The sequence below is a fragment of the Lipotes vexillifer genome, unplaced genomic scaffold (genome assembly GCF_000442215.2).
Source record: "Lipotes vexillifer unplaced genomic scaffold, Lipotes_vexillifer_v1.1 scaffold741, whole genome shotgun sequence".
NCBI lineage: Eukaryota > Metazoa > Chordata > Mammalia > Artiodactyla > Lipotidae > Lipotes > Lipotes vexillifer.
Genome location: NW_006796565.1, coordinates 14,236 through 35,719, shown reverse-complemented (window position 1 = coordinate 35,719; position 21,484 = coordinate 14,236). Strand labels below are relative to the sequence as shown.

At 42.2% G+C, this 21,484-nt stretch overlaps 1 protein-coding gene across 1 annotated transcript; it reads right to left on the bottom strand.

The window, feature by feature from the left end:
* Positions 1-11,249: 11,249 nt before the first annotated feature.
* On the bottom strand, positions 11,250-20,286 carry TEX36 (testis expressed 36). The gene is given in 5 exon segments (XM_007468739.1): positions 11,250-11,546; positions 12,545-12,625; positions 13,861-13,935; positions 13,938-13,994; positions 20,236-20,286. Coding segments are annotated over 5 exon segments (561 nt in total).
* Between the last annotated feature and the right edge of the window lie 1,198 nt (positions 20,287-21,484).

Below are 21,484 nucleotides of genomic sequence, written 5' to 3'. Positions count from 1 at the left end.
CACGCTACACCTAACAGATTCAACAATTTCATAGAGCCGTAGTCAAACGCATGAGTTACAATTTTATTCATTCCATTTATTCAGTGAGTCAGGCTCTGACAGGGGGTTGATTTGTTGTTTAATATTTGGGAGGATTATTTTGGTGTAGCCGTAATGTGTTTACTTAAATACTGTGTGTTAAATGAGATGTTTTCATTTGTTTTGATAGGTACTTATAAAGGCAATGTACAGCATTTCACACTTACACAGCCCTTCCGAGTCCGCGCGGCACCAGGATTCCCACAAAAAGTACCCTGTGTGTTTGGGAAGTGCCAGCCTCATTTCACCCAGAGAAAAGCAAGGATTGAGCAGTGCTGTCAAATCCCAAAGCCCAGAGCCGAGCTGAAGGGGGTCTTCCCCCATCGCTGGCTCAAGACACCACGCTAGGACCAAGGATTGTGGGTGGCAGCAAAGAGCTCAGATGAGGAAATTTATTCTTCTTGCTTGTTTTATGGTTCTTAGGGTGTTACCATAACAGCATGGATTCTTCCCTGAACTCAGCGGAACATATGGGAAACCTATACTTAGCTTATCATTTCAAACTCTTCCTCCCCCACACCTATCTCCCCCCTCAGAGGCCTCAATATGGTAGCAATTCTGTAGGTAAAAAAAAAAAAAAATGTTGAATTGAGTGAAATGTCTGTTCCCCTTGACCCACGGGCCAGCAGTGATGTGTCCTGAGCTTTGACCAGAGTTACAACTGACCACTAACCTGCAAAGAGGAAGTTGTTCACACAATGGTTGTCGTATCAGCCATGGAAGGGGAAACACAGCCACCACATCTGACTCAGGTGTGGAGCCATCAGGACAGAGATGGCCATGGCCAAAGACAGCCACAAAATATGCAAAACAAAGAGAGGGCACAGAGCAATCTTTAAAATTAGTCATAAAAGTCAAAACAGACAAAATGAGAGTGTGCTTCTCTGCCTAAAAACAGAGTTTAAGAGTTGGTCTCATACAGGAAATCATCACTCTGCTCTTTAAACTATCCTGTCTAAGGGTCTTTAGATCCGATTTTTGCAAGTATAAATTAGAAAGAAAAATAGTTATGCACATGCCTAAAACACGCACAGTAATTAACTGAAGCTTCCTGGTTTGGGTCTAGAATGGATACAAGGCAGCATCACTCCAAAATGTTATTGCTAAGCCATCAGCCATTCTTTTAGTGTCTAAGTCATTTCTAGGATGGCACAAGGCCAAGTTTAATTCATTAAAACAGAAGAAATCTATAAACACCTGCATGTAACTGATTAGTAAGTTGGGGTTTCTTTAACTGGCTGTTTATTCCTCTGTTCAAAACAACACACTAAAACAAAGAACCAAGGAGGCAAGTCATTGACATTTTGCCAAGTTTCTTCCTTTTGTTTTTTTGAACATCTTTATTGGAGTATAATTGCTTTACAATGGTGTGTTAGTTTCTGCTGTATAACAAAGTAAATCAGCTATACCTAAACATATATCCCCATATCCCCTCCCTCTTGCGTCTCCCTCCCACCCTCCCTATCCCACCCCTCTAGGTGGTCACAAAGCACTGAGCTGATCTCCCTGTGCTACGCGGCTGCTTCCCACTAGCTATCTATTTACATTTGGTAGTGTACATAAGTCCATGCCACGCTCTCACTTCATCCCAGCTTCCCCTTCCCCTTCCCTGTGTCCTCAAGTCCATTCTCTGACATTTTGCCAAGCTATTAAGGACTTATTTTTGCAAAGTGGGTTATTGTATTTGGGGCATCAACCCTGGAGCCGCTAAGACCAACCCCTTCCTTAAAGTGCTGTATCCTTTTGTTCTTGGTTCATTGGACCAAGACCTGTGAGGTCATTGGACCGTGTCATTTATTTTTTTACGTAGAAAACAATTAAGTGGGAAAAGACTAGTTTTAAGGGCAAATTATCTAATTTGTGTTTCTAGAGACAGTAAATCTACTCTTTGATCCCAAAGAGTAGAGACTTACCTTCCCCATCCTCACTTCCCTGCTTCACATAATCGCAGACTTGGTTCTATATACCTTTTTGGTAATTTTTAAAATTTCATCTCCAGTACGTTGAATTTGGAGTCACTCTTGTTGGAGATTGTTGGTATTTGAGCAGAGAAAGGTGAGCCAAGACAGGGGTTCAGTCAGTGAGGGTTTGTGAGGAGACCTTGGGAAAAGAAAAGGAAATAGAAAGAAATGTACCTGCTGAAGGACAGCAGTCCTGAATGTCAGGGAGTCAGACTGTGACCAGCAGAGAACTTACCCCAGACAGAGCTAACGTCATATAACCCTGTGCGTGGGGATACGGACTTGAGAGTCCGGTACAGTGCGACTCCCCCAAAATGTTCAAGCATTCAATTATTTTGACCATCTGGATCAGGGATCCAAGAAGCAGCACTGGACATCAGAAGTGGTTCAGGTATCATAAAATCTGCCTGTGAATAGAATCTGGCATTCTATTAAACCAAACCAAAACAAAAGCAAAGCATCTCTCTGAAACTGGGGACAACAGGGATCACCTACACTTTTCCTCAAAAAAGGAACAGTAAATGGAAATGCCCAAGATTTAAGATGTATAATGCATCACTGGATAGTCTCTTTTAGTGTGTCATTTAAAAATTTTTATTTAGTGAATATAAAAACACTTTGTAAAGGCTGTGACAGGGTTGACTATGATTCCACTGTCTCATTTCTATTTTTCTCCTAAGATTGGAAGTTCTTCCGCAGTGAATTCTACCAGAGGTGGTGCCAAGGTGAGCCCAACCCTCCTTCTTAGATGGGAAGTCACCACTGTAACTTCAAAGTCAGCACAAAGAGTCTAAAATATTTGGTTTGCTAAACATTATGTAGTTTTCAGGGTAAAAAATTGTTATTCACTCCATTGTCCAGATGTGAAATCATATATTACAGAAAAGAAACCAACGTTTAAGGGTTTAAAAATTACTCCCTGCAAATTGTGATTAGCATCCACTGAGCCTGCCTTGCACGTGGCACCTGTACGCCACAAGGATGCGGGTGCCCTGAAATGTAACTGAGAGCAGTGAGCACCCTCAAGGGGAGGGACATGACCGGTATGGACAGAGACCTAGTCTTTCAGTGTCAGAAGACAACTTTGAGGACATCCATTCCCAACCCTTTCCTGAAGTGTAGGAGACACTTTTAGGTGGCTGACTGATGCAGCATTCAATAATATTGGCTTACATATTAAGAAGTTTTTTTCTTTTTCTATTCCATTCTAAACCTCCTGTTTCAGCTGGGGAGAAAGCCCTGGGTTTGGTGATGGCGTGTCTAAACCTCTTCACACTTACTAACATCCCTTTTCAAAAATCCATGCACAGGCCTCACACAAGAAGTTTTGAGGAAGCAATGATGTTTGGGTGGAATTTAATCACTTTGGATTAGGTTTTTTTTCCCCTCACTGCATTTACTTTTAGGTTACTTTCTATTTATGACAAGTGATCTTGATTTTCTATGAGATGGAAGGGAGGAGTGAAGTGTGCACGTCAGGGATGCTCCAGACTTGGTAACTGCTCCAAGGGTACTAGTGTGGTGGTAGCAGATTTTGGAAGAGGCAGCATCCAGGGCACTTGGTGGGGTTACTTATAGAGATTATCTGTCAGAGTTGGTCCTCTTCACATTCTCTGTACCAAGCAGTGAGTCAGATCTGAGTCTGTGCCACAGCAAAAGGATTGAGAGTGCATGGTTACCTGGGCTGGGGGTCAGGGCAGTGCGTTAGGAAGAGGGCAATAGATGAAGTGGGAACCCTCTCCCAGAAGCAGAGCTGGTGGCCACACCCCAGGCAGTATGCCCTATCTCTCACCCATCCTCATGCCAACAGTGTGGGAAGAACATACACACTGTTCACATAAAACCAAAAGTCACTAAACGTTTGCACCACACTAGAAAGGCAAACAGACATAGCAATACCCGAGGCAACAAAATGGAGAAAAATAAGATAGCAGAATAAGTAAAATTATTATCAGACAGAAGTAAACATTGCATCCATAAGTAAGAGCCAAATAGAGACCTTGAAGATTAAACTGTTGTTTGGTTATAGGACAATCTTAGTACACTGGCTAAATAGCAGAATGGGTCACTGAAGAGCCAATTAGTAAATTGGAAGACAAAGTTTAGAGGCTCTTCCAGAATTCAGTGCAAATAGATAGAAAATAAAAAGGAATACTGGAGAGTCAAGGAAGAGAGATCCAGATATTTCAATATCCGTCTAAGAAGCATTCTAGAATAAAAAGGAGAAAATGGAAGCAAGAAAATAAAGAAATAATTGAAGGAAATTTTCTATAACTAAAAAAAAACACCTCAAAATCATAAAATTAAAAATAAAAACCCGAGGATCCTAAAAGTGAAATATCCCACCCAGTTTCCAAGTATATATACCATGTAAATGTTAGACTTGATTAGCCAATCAACAAGCTAAGTATAATCTATATATAATTTTGTAGCCAGAAAAGGAGGCTACACACACACAAATATAAACACACACACACACACACACATGTGCACACACATGTAAAGCTGGTAAAATTTGAATAAGGTCTGTGGATTGTACCAACATCAATCTCCTGGTTGTGATGTTTGTGGTAGGTAGGATTCTAAGATGACCCTGTTGACCCTCATTTTTGTGTAATCCCCTGGCTGTGAGTGTGGGCAGAACCTGTGAATATAATGCAATATAATTCCCATACTTAAGTTATATAGAAAAAGGGATTTTCCATATATAATTAAGGCCCCAAGTCCATTGACTTTAAGGCATGGAGTTTGCATTTCTGCCACATGAGGTTACAGAGAGCACAAACAGGCATCAAACACTGAACCTGCCCTGCCGTGATCTTGGACTTCCCAACCTCCAGAATTGTGAGAAATAAATGTTTATTGTTAATAAGCAAACAAACAAAAAAACATATGGAGATTATCCTGGGTGGGTCAGATCTAATCATGTGATCCCTTAAAATCAGACTGGACTCTTCCTGGTGAGAGAGGTCACAAAATGTGAGAGGGATTTGAACTCCATCACTGGCTTTGGAGCTGGAGGAGGCCATGTAGCAAGGAAAACAGGAACTTCTAGGAGCTAAGAATGGCCACTGGCTGATAGCTAGCAAGTGAGCAGGGATCTCAGTCCTACAACCACAAGGAACTGAATTCTGCCACAACCACATAGGTTGAATTAGGACCCTGGAGCACAGGTGAAAGTGCAATACAGTCAACACTCGGTTTTAGCTTGTGAGACTGAGCAGAGAACCCAGCCACAAGTGCCCAGACTTCTGATCTACAGAACAGGGAACTAGTAAATGGGTGTTGTTTTAAGCCACTAAGTTTATGGTAATTTGCTGCACAGCAATAGAAAATTAATACACCCATTTACTATACTTATGCCAGATGTTATCATCAGAGAAAATTGGGTGAAAGAGACACAGAATGTCTCTATACTATTTTTTTTACAATTTTCGATGAATCTATAATTATTTCAAATAAAAAAGGTTTTAAAATGGAAGATTGCACATTCTTTTCAAATACATGTAGAACAGTTACAGAAATTGACCATGTGTTAAGCCACAAGAACATTTAAAATTTTTCAGTAAGCAGAAATCATACAGGTCTTAATCACTGACCACAATGCAAAAATTAATCAATTAATAAAATATGGGCAATGAAAAATAACAAGAAAAAATAAATTAGAAAACACACTGCTTAATAATTCTTGGATTAAAAAAGAAAACAATTACAAGCTACTTAAACAATCATGAGAGGCCCATGATGTAGCTACACAGTGGCATTTGAAAGAAATAGCCTTACCTGCATTTACAAGAAAACAGGAAAGTCTGCAAAGAATTGAGTTATGCTTTCACCTTGAGAAGCTAGAAAAAAATCAAAGTAAGCCCAAGAACAGAATTAGTAAACATGAAAGCATAAATTATCAAGATCAAAAGCAAACAACAGCAACAAAAATGTAGTTTTGGTGAACAGAGCAAAGGTATGTGAGCAACATTCAGCATGTCAAAGGACAGGATGTAACTTTAAAGCATTAAAAAGAATATATTAAAACATCCAAAATTTTAAAATCCATATAAAACAGATGACTTCCTCAAACACTAAAAATGTCCAAAATTAGGGAAAAAAGAAATAGAAATACCATATAGACCAATCTCCATGAAGTATATTGAAAATATTTTCAAAGATCCACACCTGGGGCTTCCCTCGTGGCTCAGTGGTTAAGAATCCACCTGCCAACGCAGGGGATGTGGGTTCGAGCCCTGGTCCAGGAAGATGCCACATGCCACGGAGCAACTAAGCCTGTGCACCACAACTACTGAGCCTACGCTCTAGAGACCGCGTGCCACAACTACGGAGCCCGCGTACCACAACTACTGAAGCCCACGCGCCTAGAGCCCACGCTCCACAACAAGAGAAGCCAGTGCAATGAGGAGCTGTGCACTGCAACGAAGAGTAGCCCCTGTTTGCTGCAACTAGAGAAAGCCCGCGTGCAGCAAGGAAGACCCAACGCAGCCAAAGATAAAATAAATAAAATAAAATAAATTAAAAAAAAAAAGATCTGCACCTGTAAACAACAATAGGTCCAAGAGACTTCATGGCAATGGCAAATTCTACGGACATTTGCAATTTATATAAGCAGTGTCAGAGCATAGTAAAAATACATTTTAAAATCCTAAATAAAATATTTGCATATGAAGTCCTGAATTTATCAAAAGAACATTACATCATAAGCAACCAGAGTTTGTCTTAAGAATGCTAAAAAGGCTCAACATTAGAAAATCCATTAATATATGTTATTACATTAACAGATTAATATAGAAAATTTATGTGATCATCTCAATAAATGCCAAAATACCATTTGCTATAATGTCACCTGATACATGAACAATGAGAACTACAACAAAACTCTTCAAATTATTTAATAATCTCAAAAAATGGGAGTCCTAAGTAAGACATGATATCCAGAAGCCATTAAATAGGAGACTCATACATTTTACTACATTATAATATATGCTGGGCTAAAATATGGTATACACCACACCAATGCAAGATGTTAATAACAGGAGAAACTGTGGGCAGTGAGAATAGGGGGAAGAGTGGGTATATGAGAACCGTCTGCTTTCTGTTCAATTTTTTATAAGCCTAAAAGTGTTCTAAGAAATAAAGTCTATTAACATAAAATATATATGTATATCTATGTATATGTACATATATCAACAAAGAGGAACAAACAACAACAAACTACAGAAGACACTTGTAACACATCTATCTCATTTTTTTTTTTTAATTTTTTTTTTATGGTACGCGGGCCTCTCACTGTTGTGGCCTCTCCCATTGCGGTGCACAGGCTCCGGATGCGCAGGCTCAGCGGCCATGGCTCACGGGCCCAGCCGCTCCGCGGCATGTGGGATCTTCCCAGACCGGGGCACGAACCCGGATCCCCTGCAGCGGCAGGCGGACTCTCAACCACTGCGCCACCAGGGAAGCCCTCTATCTCATATTTTGTTAGTGAAATTGCAAGCTGAAGCACGGCTTCTTTTAGAAACTTTGAATTAAAATTAAAAATCCACATGCTCTTTAGTTTAACAAGTTTATTTTTATGAGTTTAACATATAGAAATACTCATAGATGAATACAAATGTTTACCTATAAATGTGTTTGTTCCAGATTGTTTATAGTAGGAAGAGACTGAAAACTGAGTAAATGGCCATCAAAAGATTCTAGGGACTATGACATATCCCTGAAATGAAATACCAGGCAGTCATGTTTTTGAAAAAGAAGTAGATTTATAAGCACTGATGTGGAATGACATTTTCAAAAGTGTAGTTGGTAGTGCTGTGGCAGAAAGCAACAGTGGCATGGAACAATTGGTGTTTGTTAAGGGTGTGTGTGTGAGAGAGAGAGAGAGACAGAGACAGAGACAGAGAGAATCCATGCAGAGCCTACCTAGAGAAGGATGCATATAAAAAAATGTCAACAGGCAGATGAATGGATAAAGAAGATGAGGTTCATATATACAATGGAATATTACTCAACATAAAAAAGAATGAAATAATGTCATTTGCAGCCACACAGATGGACCTAGAGATTATCATACTAAATTAAGTCAGACAAAGACAAATACCATATAATATCACTAATATGTGGAATCTAAAAAAACGATACAAAGAACTTATTTACAAAACAGAAACATAGACATGGAAAACAAACTTATGGTTATCAAAGTGAGGGAGGGATAAATTAGGAGTTTAGGATTAGCAGATACAAACTACCATATATAAAAAGCTAAATGACAAGGTCCTACTGTATAGCACAGGGAACTATATTCAATATCTTGTAATCAACTATAATAGAAAAGAATATACATATACATATAAATTTACATATGACTGAATCACTTTGCTGTACACCAGAAACTAACACAACACTGTAAATCAACTATACTTCAATTAAAAAAAATAATAACTTAAAAAAAAAAAAGGTGACAGAACCGGTGCTGGGAGAGAAAATGGGGACTGGAAGTCTGGGATGTGAGGGAAATTATTTTTCACTGTTTATTTTTATTTTCTTTGAAATTTTCCCACGTACATATACTTAAAAATATATATCTTAGGGGGAAAAAAAACCAGGAAACTATGAATGTAAGAGAATATTCTTAATTAGATATAGGTTATCTATCTCAAACCCACAACAACAGTCAGACATCAGAGTGACACATTAGAATCAGTCCCATTAAATTCAGACATAAAATAAGGATATGTACTATTTGTGCTAATATTCAAATTGTATCCGGTGCAATAAGATGAGGGGGAGGTATAAATGCTAGAAATGATAACAATTATCACTTTCACAAATGGTATAATTATCCACATAGAAAATCCAAAAGAACCAACTGAAAAATTATTCGAACTTTTAAATTTTATTAGAATATTTTTTATGTATTGTAAGTTTATCCAGGTAGTCAAATAAATATAAGATTCATGTACAGAAATCAGTAGCTTCTTTATGCATCAGACAAAACCAACCTAAAACTGTAACTTAAAAACACACACACACACACACACACACACACGCATTCAAGATAGCCACATTTCAAAATATACAGGAATAAACACAGAAAAGAAACATACCATACTTATGTAAAAAAAGTTATAAAGCTTTACCAAAGAACATAAAATAAGATTTGAATAAATGGGGAGATACACCATGGTATAAAGATGTCGACTCTCCTATAAATTAATATCTAAATTCAGGAAAGTTCCTATCAAATTGCCAGTGGATTTACGTGACAAGCTTATTCTAAAATTCATCTATAAGAAAAATATTTAAATAGAAACAAGAAAATTTTGATAAAGAATGATGGTGACATTGCTCATTTAAAGGGCAATATAAATGGCCCCTGAGTGGGAAAAGATGGCCAACTTCACTAATAATCAGAGAAATGCAAAATAAGAAAATAACAAGATACCATTTTTTGTCCTTAAATATCCTGAAATATCTAAAAGATAATTTGAGGGGGGAGAGAAACAGAAACGCACAGATACTGTAGATGGAAGTTTAATTGGTCCAGTCTGTTTTGAAGGTGGTTTGGCGGTGTTTATTAATACTCTGTGCCTACGGGCCAACTTGGCACTAAGAAGGTAACTTTCAGAGATGACTCCAGAGCACATTTAAACATGCACCCAAAGAGCCCGATAAAGCATGTTCATGTAGCACCATGTCTGACAGTCAAAAATTAGACACAATTCAAAGGCTCATTAGTAAGATAGTTTTTTAAAACATGGTACATCCATATTAGGGGATACAGTGCAGTAGTTTATTCATACTGACACTGCAAGAACTTCAAGATCAGTTATGTACTCCAAGAACATATGTATTGTGTAACACAGTTTATGTTCAAAATTTGTATGTATTAATAGTTATGCACATGCGTGTGATTGTAAAAGCACAGAATAAAAACAAATGGTTAGGGACTTCCCGGGTGGCACGGTGGTTAAGAATCTGCCTGCCAATGCAGGGGACACGGGTTCGAGCCCTGGTTCGGGAAGATCCCACATGCCACGGAGCAGCTAAGCCTGTGCGCCACAACTACTGAGCCTGCGTGCCACAACTATTGAAACCTGCATGCCTAGAGCCCATGCTCTGTAACAAGAGAAGCCACCACAGTGAGAAGCCTGTGCACTGGAAGGAAGAGTAGCCCCTGCTCGCCACAACTAGAGAAAGCCCGCGTGCAGCAACGAAGACCCAACACAGCCAAAAATAAATAAATAAAATAAATTTAGGCCGCATAGCACAGGGATATCAGCTCGGTGCTTTGCGACCGTCTGGAGGGGTGGGATAGGGAGGGTGGGAGGGAGGGAGACGCAAGAGGGAAGAGATATGGGAACATATGTATATGTATAACTGATTCACTTTGTTATAAAGCAGAAACTACACACCATTGTAAAGCAATTATAGCCCAATAAAGATGTTAAAAAAAAAATGATTAGCTTACTTCTGGAGACAGGACAAGGATTAGAGATGTGGTGAAATCAAAGGGGACTCCTGCTTTCTCTGTTTGTTTGAAATTTCAAGATGAAAATGTAAGCCTATATTAATTATGTAATTTAAAACCTCTCCCAAAAGTTAATGTGGCAATTTCAAAATTTAAACACATTTTTGTTTAAAACACATTCACTTAAAATGTGTATGTCAGGGCTTCCCTGGTGGCACAGTGGTTGAGGGTCCGCCTGCCGATGCAGGGGACACGGGTTCGTGCCCCGGTCCGGGAAGATCCCACATGCCACGGAGTGGCTGCGCCCGTGAGCCATGGCCGCTGAGCCTGCGCGTCCAGAGCCTGTCGCTCCGCAACGGGAGAAGCCACAGCAGTGAGAGGCCCGCGTACCGCAAAAAAAAAAAAAAAAAAAAAAAGTGTATGTCATCACGTATCTTTATTTTATAAGGACCTGAATATTTTTCAACCTTATTAAAACCTTATTAAAACCATAAGGTGGGGGAGTGGTAACATTACCTGTTGCCTTTCTGGTTTCTCTATATAAGGACTTTATGTTTCTTTATGTTATCACTGCAAGAAAACTTCACCTCAGCATTGAGGCACATACAGTCTATATTCTCTAATCCTAAACAAATCTTATGTCAAACTTCAGTGCTGGATCAGAAAATACATACTTTTAGAATGTGCGATGAAATAACAATATTGCAAAACTCATCAGGAATCTTCTGGAAGGGTTAGGGCTCCAGTGGAGAACCGGCCTTTTTGTTAATCATGAACCTTACTTTTGGATTCTTTTTCAAATACTCTGTATAGCTTTGCTGGGGAATAAATTTAAAAGTGTTCTGTAACTCATTATAATGTCTTGGAAAGCGTCTGAAAATTGGGACCACCACAGCTTCCTGACAGACATATGATATTTGGTTATTTGAAAAGCCATCGAGACAAGATGGAACATAGTCACATGCCCAAAGATTGAAATTTCTTGAAATGTGTTGCCTTTTTTCTGAGGAGATCTTCTTACGTCCCAGGCCCTGGAGAAGAATCACAAGAAGGTTAGGAGAAAAATATTCAAGGTCACACAGTTTAGATGTCTTTAGTAAAACCACCTTCATGACATCCTATCTCTAAATGCACAGTATGACCACCCTTACAAGAGACATCCTTTATCAACCTGTTGAAGGCTATAAATTGACACTCACAACATCCTGGTTCTCAGAGCCTTCCACTCCCACCAAGAGGACTGGACTTCTGGAGACATGGAGGGCAGAACCGGAGAGACCACAGCCTGGACCCCCTGGGACCCCAAGTAGGTTCTCTGCACCCAGGTGGCTCCTCAGCATATCCACCCCAGGCTGCATCTCCAGCACTCAGTGGGATGGTTCTTACACTGAGAGATCCAAAGATTCTTTCCTATCCCAGAGGATTCCCAATGAAGAAAGCAGCACCTTTGGGTCTCTGATCACAGGCTCCCTCAACTCTTACTAATGTGGCCATTAGAAAATTTTAAATTACATATGCGCTCGCAATCTCTTTTCGTTGCCCAGTGCTTTGTTAACCACCACTAACCAGTGCTATCAGACTTTATTTTCTTCAGTGATGGGGAAACACCACCTCTGGAGAAAAGACAACTGCAGTTATTAGGAAGTCCTTCTTTATATCATGTAAGCTCCCCATCCATTCCTTTGACTCCTCATGGATCCTGGCTCTGCCATCCAGAGACACACATAGGCAATCCGTCCTTCCCATGATAGACTTTCACAAGAAAGCTCACAAATGAGACAGTTGATGGGAGAGCACATTGATGAGCATGAAATTCATAGAAACCTAGGCAGAAGGAAGGCTGGTGCAGATTCTGAAAGCTACGTGGGACTCTGAGAATTTTATGCTTTTTTCCCCCCTGGTAACCTGTTATGAGGCTTTAATCTTGTCCCAATTTTGAGGTCAGTCCTCAATCTTCAACATGTCTCAGAAAATCAAGAGCCCTAATGTCGCTTCTCATTTTATTAGCAACTTGGAGAGAAATACTCACAGAGTCGAGGTAGAATCCAGAGTTCTGATAGCTGTGACGATTGTCATGTACAGAGAAGGGGAAGTTGTTATTTACTGCTTGCTGGAAAAGAGCAAGGGAAGAGATAAAAAGGCAACACATCAGAGCCCACCTACCGTGGCATGGAAGGAAGACGGAGGAGGCAAAGTCACCTCTAAGTAAGAATTAAACCCATCAGGGCTTCCCTGGTGGTGCAGTGGTTAAGAATCCACCTGCCAATGCAGGGGACACGGGTTCAAGCCTTGGCCCGGGAAGATCCCACATGCCTCAGAGCAACTAAGCCCGTGCGCCACAACTACTGAGCCCACGCGCCACAACTACCGAAGCCCGCGCGCCTAGAGCCCGTGCTCCGCAGCAAGAGAAGCCACTGCAATGAGAAACCCGCGCACCACAAGGAAGAGTAGCCCCGCTCGCCGCAGCTAGAGAAAGCCCTCGCGCAGCAACGAAGACACAAAGCAGCCAAAAATAAACAAAATAAATAAATTTATTTTAAAAAAAGAAGAATTAAATCCATCGACAGCGATGGCACACACGGCACAGGGTGAGGTCTTGGGTGTGTGCATCAGCTCAAGGCTTTGAAACTCAACCTTATTGCCAGCTTGCTGAAAATCATAAAAAAAATTCTCTTTGAAACATCTTATTGAGAGACAAGGAAGGGAAAGTCTGTAGGCATGGAATTGAAAGCTGGAAAAAGATTTTGAGGCCATCTTCTTCTTCTGCCCAAAAAGGATCCTAGTGGACTGGAGCTCTCTGGTCCAGGGCGGCCAAAGGTGAAGTTAACCCTGTTTCTCCCTCTGGCCCCTTCATGCCCCTAAAGTTGCTCATGAACTGGCCAGCAAGGAAGAACGTGCATGTTAAGAACTCTGTCCATAGGGTGGTCCAGTGGTTAAGACTTCGCCTTCCAATGCAGGGGGTACAAGTTCAGTCCCTGGTCAGAGAGCTAAGATCCCACATGGCTCACGGCCAAAAAAACCCCGAAAACATAAAACAGAAGCAATATTGTAACAAATTCAATAAAGACTTTAAAAATGGTCTACATCCAAAAAAAATCTTCACAAAGAAAAGAAAAGAACTCTGTCCATAGAGGAGCCTAACTTTATTGTGTCTGGACCAGAGGTATTTCCTTCTAAAGACTATCTGAGGTATCATACTGACCAGTGTATGAGGTAGGATGCTACCAGAATTTAGGGGTCCAGGGAGGGCAAGTGAGCAGTTCCCTCTGGCAAAGAGTTGTCTGGTGCCAGCGGTGGCACCCCCTGAAGAGCCAGGGGGGCGCGTGGGCAGCTCCCGGGACTCGCCTTCTCCCGCACTTTGTACATCAGTGGTAGCTTCTCCTGCACTTGCTGAGATAAACGTGGACTCTTGGACTCTTTTAACATATGGTATGTGTGATGGATTCTGGTGTCTTTTGCATTAGTCCAATGTGAGGGAACTGGAAAAACAGCACACGCCTTGATTAAAACCAGACACGTCTGAATCTCTAAGCCAAGTATCAGGGCTTCCTCTGTAAAGGGATTAAAATGCAATTTGGGTGCTTCTGGCAGGCGATGGAAATGGCATAATTTTTGTAATTTTCAAGTATTCTTTCCAAGACAAAAAATATTGTCATGGCCCGAGGCCACCACTGCCGGTTGTTTCAAGTTACAGGGGCCACCCTGCCGCTCGGAGCCTGGAAATGTTTCCGAGGCCTGGTGAGGAGGGTGTGGCCCCGTGAGAGGGAGTTGATGTGCTCTGAGGAGACAGGATGCATTATTTGAGATCCTCCTTGTGGTAAGGGAGCTCTCTGCACTTGGGGCCAAGGATTCAGCCCATGTTCACAGGGGTGAGCCAACCTCCTGCGGGTATAAAGGGGACCTTAGGACAAGGGGAAGGGGAGGAGAGAAGGGTCACGTAGAGTCTCCATGGAGAATGGAGAACGGTAGAGGGTAGGAAGATTATTTGGATGGCTGGGGGTGGGCTTTAGTATCTCTCTATGAACAGAAGGGAAGGAAGCAGGACTGGGCCTAGGGAGGCAGTCCCAACAAAGGCCTGGACCAACCCCACAGGGAGCTCTAGACATGGATGCCTTCTCAGAGTCAGCCTGATGGAGTGAGAGGACTGGGCCCTCGTGAGCCTTTGTCAATCAGTCACTGGGCAGAAGAGGACGGTGGGGACCCAGGAAGTGACCTTGGGGCAGCAGCTCTTTTCAGCCAAGCACTATCTAGGGGTGGGCCTCCCAGGCCACACCTTCAGCAGCTGCACAAGTAGTCCATTCCTGAATTCCCCCTGAAGAGGCATGCGAGTGGTGCTTGACAGCCACTGTAGCTCCCCCCAATTTTATATAAACAGCGCCTCTTAAAAGCCACCCCAACAAAGTGGACTTCGAAGCAGGGATCTCAAGGAGAGGAATAGGAATGGAAACTACAATACAAACAGAAGGCAAGACCCTGACTCATGGTGAAAATTCCTGAAAAGGGAGGAAGCATAATGTGGTGGGTCACAAACAGTAGATTCAAATGCCCTGAGACCAATCCCAGCTCTCTCTCCCACGACGTCAGCCTTCCACAAGAGACTTAATTTTCCCAGGCCCCAGTTTCTTTATCTGTAAAATGGAAATAACAATACTTATTTGATAAGGTAGATGTGATTAAGGGAGAAAATGCACGCACCCAGCGAGTGTTCAATAGCTGTTGGCAGGTTCTATTTTTGCTCACAGCTGTCCCCTCCCTTGTCACCAAACCCATTGTCACACCCAAAGCCAGTCCTTCCTTCTCTTTGGGATTATAATGATATTAGCTAACACTGCCACTCTCTCCCATTCCTTCTCAAGTCATGATATAACTGCACAGATAAGTATGGCTTTTGTTTAATTTCTGCACAAGAGTGTGTTTAGTATGCTACTATTTATGTCAAAAGGTAGAGAGATTATGTCATCTATGTGGTATATTTGGTGGGGCATTGTTGGCAGAGAAAAGGAGAACCAATTGTCCAGATGACACATAGCCTCAGAGAGATCTTGTAATCTCAGTGCTGAGTGGAAAGAAGAAACAAAATGAGATCTATAACCCAACACTATTTATGTAAATAAATAATCCATGCACACAAAACAACAATACATAATTTACAAAAACCCATCTCAGTAAAAGAACTCCCATTATACACGCGTGAATAGCTGCCTGTGGGGTGAGCAGAGTAGGAACAGGGATCAAGGGCAAGGAGACAACCACACAAATCAACACACCATCATGTGGACGGGCTCTTCCATGGCCAAGCAACAGGGTCACCTCAGAGGAGGGCACCAGGGAAAGAAGAAGACTTTTGCCATCGTTTATATGTTTCTTAATGAAGTGCATCTATTAATTGTCTCGTTTTCCCAACAAAAATAATTGTATTTGTTTCTGATTAGAGTTATAATACATGCTTATGGTTTTTAAAAGTTCAAACAATAAAGAAAAACATAAGGAAGGAAGTAGAATTCCCCTGAAAACCCATCCCTCTTTCCCCTTACCTCCTTTTTTTTTTTTTTGGCTGTGTTGGATCTTCCTTGCAGTGCGCGGGCTTCTCATTACGGTGGCTTCGCTTGTTGCAGAGCACGGGCTCCAGGCATGCAGGCTTCAGCAGTTGTAGCATGCAGGCTCAGTAGCTGTGGCACACGGGCGTAGTTGCTCCGCAGCATGTGGGATCTTCCCATACCAGGGCTCGAACCTGTGTCCCCTGCATTGGCAGGCGGATTCTTAACCACTGTGCCACCAGGGAAGTCCTCCCCTTAACTCTTTGGTGACCAAATTCGTCATGCATCCTTGTGCAACTGTACACCCATATGTAAGCATAATTTGCACATATAGGATCGTATTATAAATGTGGCTTCAAAAATTATAAATTTATAAATGTGACCATTTTATTTATTTTTCTGATCTCTGTTTTATTTTTTTATTTGAATTTTATTTATCTATTTTTTATACAGCAGGTTCTTATTAGTTACCTACTTCATACATATTAGTGTGTATATGTCAATCCCAATCTCCTAATTCATCCCCCAACCCCCACCCACCCTGCTTTCCCCCCTTGGTGTCCATATGTTTGTTCTCTACATCTGTGTCTCAACTTCTGCCCTGCCAACTGGTCCATCTGTACCATTTGTCTAGATTCCACATATATGCGTTAATATATATTTGTTTTTCTCTTTCTGACTTACTTCACTCTGTATGACAGTCTCTAGGTCCATCCACGTCTCTACAAATGACCCAATTTCGTTTCTTTTTACGGCTGAGTAATATTCCATTGTATGTATGTGCCACATCTTCTTTATCCATTCATCTGTCGATGGACATTTAGGTTGCTTCCATGTCCTGGCTATTGTAAATGGTGCTGCAATGAATATTGGGGTGCGTATGCCTTTTTTTTTTTTCTTTCTTTTTTTGCAGTACGTGGGCCTCTCACTGCTGTGGCCTTTCCCGTTGCAGACGCACAGGCTCAGCGGGCTCCGGACGCGCAGACTCCGGACGCGCAGGCTCAGCGGCCATGGCTCACGGGCCCGGCCGCTCCGCAGCATGTGGGATCTTCCCGGACCCGGGCACGAGCCCGTGTCCCCTGCATCGGCAGGCGGACTCTCAACCACTGCACCACCAGGGAAGCCCCGCGTATGCCTTTTTGAATTACGGTTTTCTCAGGGTATATGCCCAGTAGTGGGATTGCTGGGTCATATGGTAATTCTATTTTTAGGTTTTTAAGGAACCTCCATAGTGGCTGCACCAATTTACATTCCCACCAACAGCGCAGGAGGGTTCCCTTTTCGCTACACCCTCTCCAGCATTTGTTGTTTGTAGATTTTCTGATGATGGTGGGAGGTGATCCCTCATTGTGGTTTTGATTTGCAATAAATGCCTTTTTATAATTTAATAGTAACTTTTGGTTTCTGTTTCCTTCCCCTTCTTGTCACCCCCATCAACACCCCAGATAACAGTGATAACCATAGTAATGACAATAGCTCTCGTATGATCCTTTACAAACACCCGTACCTACAAAAGGGACTTACACTGCTTTATAAAAATTGGACCATATGATACATACTATTTTACAGCTTGCTTTTCTCACTTAACAATATACCCCAGAAATTTTTCAAAATCAACCTATACATTTCTAATTCATATATATTTTTCTAATTCATTATATATTTTTTAATGTTTTTAAACAATTTTTAAGTAAATACAAATAATACGGAGGGCCTCCAGACTCAGAACCTTTCCCTTTTCCCCTCCTCCAATCTGATTTTACAGGTTATGGAAAATCAGGCCAAGGTGGAGAGTTTTTCTACATCACGAAGGATCCCTCTCACCAGCTAAATGACAACTGACTTGAGTTCATTTGTATTCTGCAAGTCTGTGGACTAAATCACTGTAAAAAAAAAAAAAAATGGCTCTAGCATTTTAATTTCACTCTTTTAAAATATATACTTAATGGCTATAACATGATAGCTGTGAAATAAACCCTTCTGTTAGATATTGTAACCGTGAAATACAGCTTTTTAACTAGTTGGCAGTGAAATTTTTGCTGCATTCAATCACTCAATGACTGAAATATTAAATAGGAAGGTGAAAGTGTGTGCAGAGAGCCTTTTCTACCTAGTAACAGCCAGGTTACCACCAGCAAGGTCAACTGCGAAATGACTGTCACCTCCAGTGTGGCAATTAGCCTCCCAAATGGGCTGCTGCTGATGCAAAGCCAACAATTTCTTTAATTTTTCCCAACAATTTACTTTGGGAAACTTCACGTCAGCACTATTCTTTTTATGCTCTTAGGTGCCGGCAGCAGAAAGGACCCACACCAAAGGCTCCCCACTTAAACTGGGCCCAGGTACATTCCTGGGACACCAATAGGAGATGCAACATTCTTTCTCGATTTCTGCCTTGTAACAGAACTCTGACTTTGTTTGGGGTGGCAATGTGGTTGGTTAAAAAATACCTCCCAAACTCCCTTGCAGCTAAATTGGCCATGTGACCAGTTGAAATGAAAGCAGAAGTCTGTGGGTGGGGCTTGTGGGAAAGAGATTGTTTCCCCTAGAAAAAGGGGCAGACTTAGCTGACAGCTGCCTTCCATCTATTTATCCGTTGACTTTCCTCTTTCCGGTAAATCCGTTGATTTACCTGCCTGAGTTGACACACTGCACTAAGGATGACAGGACAGGAGGCTGAAAAGAACCTGGGCCTTTGACAACGCCCTAGGGCATCTGTACCAGCCCTGAACTGCCTCCCTCTGGACTGATTGTTACTAGAGAAACACAGACCGCTGTCTGGATAAGGCACAGTAGTCAGCTTTTTATAATATTCAGTCAAACACAGCCCTAACTGATACTGTAGGTGATAAAAAGAGGCCAAGCTATTTAGTCTGAGAAGCTTATGTCGTCTCTTCCTAACCAATTAGTGTATGTAGTTCACGTTATTTCCCATTTTACTTTGGCTGCCAGGGAACTCAGAGTCAAATGTTATATCCAAATAGCTACTGTTTAGGCCATATGGCCTGCATATCTATGTGACATATTTTCCCAGTCTCAGCCTCTTAAAGTATATTTAAACTGGTTCTGAATTCCTATTTTTATATACTTTACTACTTTATTGTGAATATTTTCCATTCATTACTTTAAATCTGTGAAATGGAGCACGGTATACAAGAAAGAATATCAGTATAAATATATATCCCTTGGAATCTGTGGGGTATTGGTTCCCCCCATCCCACCCTGTGGGTACCAAAATCCAAGGATGCTCAGGTCCCTTAGTTGCCCTTCAGTATCCGTGGGTTCTGCATGGTGGACATATATATATTACATATATACATATGTTATATATTATCTATATAATAGTTAGCAAGTATTGAGTGGTTACTATGTTTCCATTGCATTATACTAAGCACCTTTGTATGAATTATCTCATTAATCCCCACCATGGCCTCTAACCTTAGTACATTATGCTCCCATTTAACAGACAAAGAGACTGAGATTTATAAAGACTAAGTTGCTTAGGTTTTTTTTTTTTTTTGGCGGTACATGGGCCTCTCACTGTGGCCTCTCCCATTGCGGAGCACAGGCTCAGCAGCCATGGCTCACAGACCCAGCCACTCCGCGGCATGTGGGATCCTCCTGGACCAGGGCACGAACCCGTGTCCCCCGCATCAGCAGATCGACTCCCAACCACCGTGCCACCAGGGAAGGCCTGCTTAGGGTTTTTAAAGCCTTCAGGCCCAAATTTTCCAAGATGTTTTCCATTTTTCTTTTTCCTTTCAAACAAACAAATTAAAAAAATTTTTCTATGTATTACTGCCCTAGAAGAGGCTAGTACCACTATTTTCTCTGATACAACCAGTGGGGAAAAGAAAAGACAAAGATAACCAGCCTCATGGAGTTTATATAATAAATTATATAGTATGTCAGAAGACAGATGTTATAGAAAAGAGAAAAAGCAGAGCAAACACCAATTACTGCTTAGTGAACAGTCACAAGTTGCCAGCCTGCTGAGCGTTTTACACTCAGATTAATTTCATTTGATTGTCCCAAGGATACTATGAGATTCCCATTTCACAGATGAAGGAACTGAGGCTGGGTGAAGTGATTTGTCAGACGTCATACTATGGTAAGTAGCAGAAGTGTCCTGACCACACCCACGTGGCCTGAGAAAGATGAGAGAGGGCATCATCCTTCTTACCCATCTTCCATCCTTGTCTAAAGGTGGGTTGAAGCGTCTCCCTTTGGCCATTTTCTGCAGGAAGCTGAAGGGGGCTGAGGTTGGCTCTCTTATCCCTCCATCGCCTCATGAGTTCTACACCTGGGAAGACACTCCTCCTTGCTCCTGACCTTTAATTCTCAGCCTCTACCAGGAGGGGAAGTCCAGGAGTGGTCCCTGTTGTCACAGCATCAGAGCCCACCCATCACAATGGGGGAGGAGTGCGAGTCTTCCAAGCCCCCCAAGGGCTCCTGCCTCGGGTCCCTTGCAGCTGCCACTCCCCAGTGTGTAAGCCTCCAGGTCCCAGGTGAGAAAGCCATACACACAGATCACACAGCTGTGGACCAGACAGTCTTGAGACAATGGACAACTCTGTACCCTCCAAATCCTCTGATGACTTCTGAGTTGAATATCCTCATGATAACCATCTATTCCAACCTCTTAGTTTTCAGAGAAGTTGACTCTGCCTTGTCTACACCCAGCCAGGACTCAGGCCTCCCCACGTGCTCCTTTCCTGGCTGCCTGAACGTCCCAGCTCACTCACTGTGACTCCCCTACTGCACACTGCTGAGGCCACGAGGAAGCAGCAATCATGAGTAGTTATTAAATACCGGGTGCTGTGCGGAGCGCTTTCACGTGTTTTACTTTTTCTCCATAAACCTTTGGGGTTTACAAATGAGGAAACAGAGCCACGTACCCAGTGGAGGGGACGCCGGGTCATGGGACAGCTCCAGGGCTCGCAAGCCTTTCAAGGGCCACCTGGCGTCCCCCAAGCTGCAGAGGTGGCTCCTGAGAGCTGACCTTCCTCTTGGGGCCCGGACACTCAAGTCCTACCTCACTTCTACTCAGTTACGTGATTTCTGCTTTTCTTTCCCCTCCTCCCTCCGTCCCTCCCTCCCTCCCTCCCTCCTTCCTTCCCTGCATACATACATGCATACATACGTACATGCATACATACAGAACAGGGTGTTGCGGTACACGGGCCTCTCACTGTTGTGGCCTCTCCCGTTGCGGAGCACAGGCTCCGGACGCGCAGGCTCAGTGGCCATGGCTCACGGGCCCAGCTGCCCGTGGCATGTGGGATCTTCCCGGACCGGGACACAAACCCCTATCCCCTGCATTGGCAGGCGGACTCTCAACCACTGCGCCACCAGGGAGGCCCCTTCCTTCCTTTTTAAAATTCTGTGTCTTGACAATTCTCTTGGCTACTCCATGTGAAAATAAGAATAAA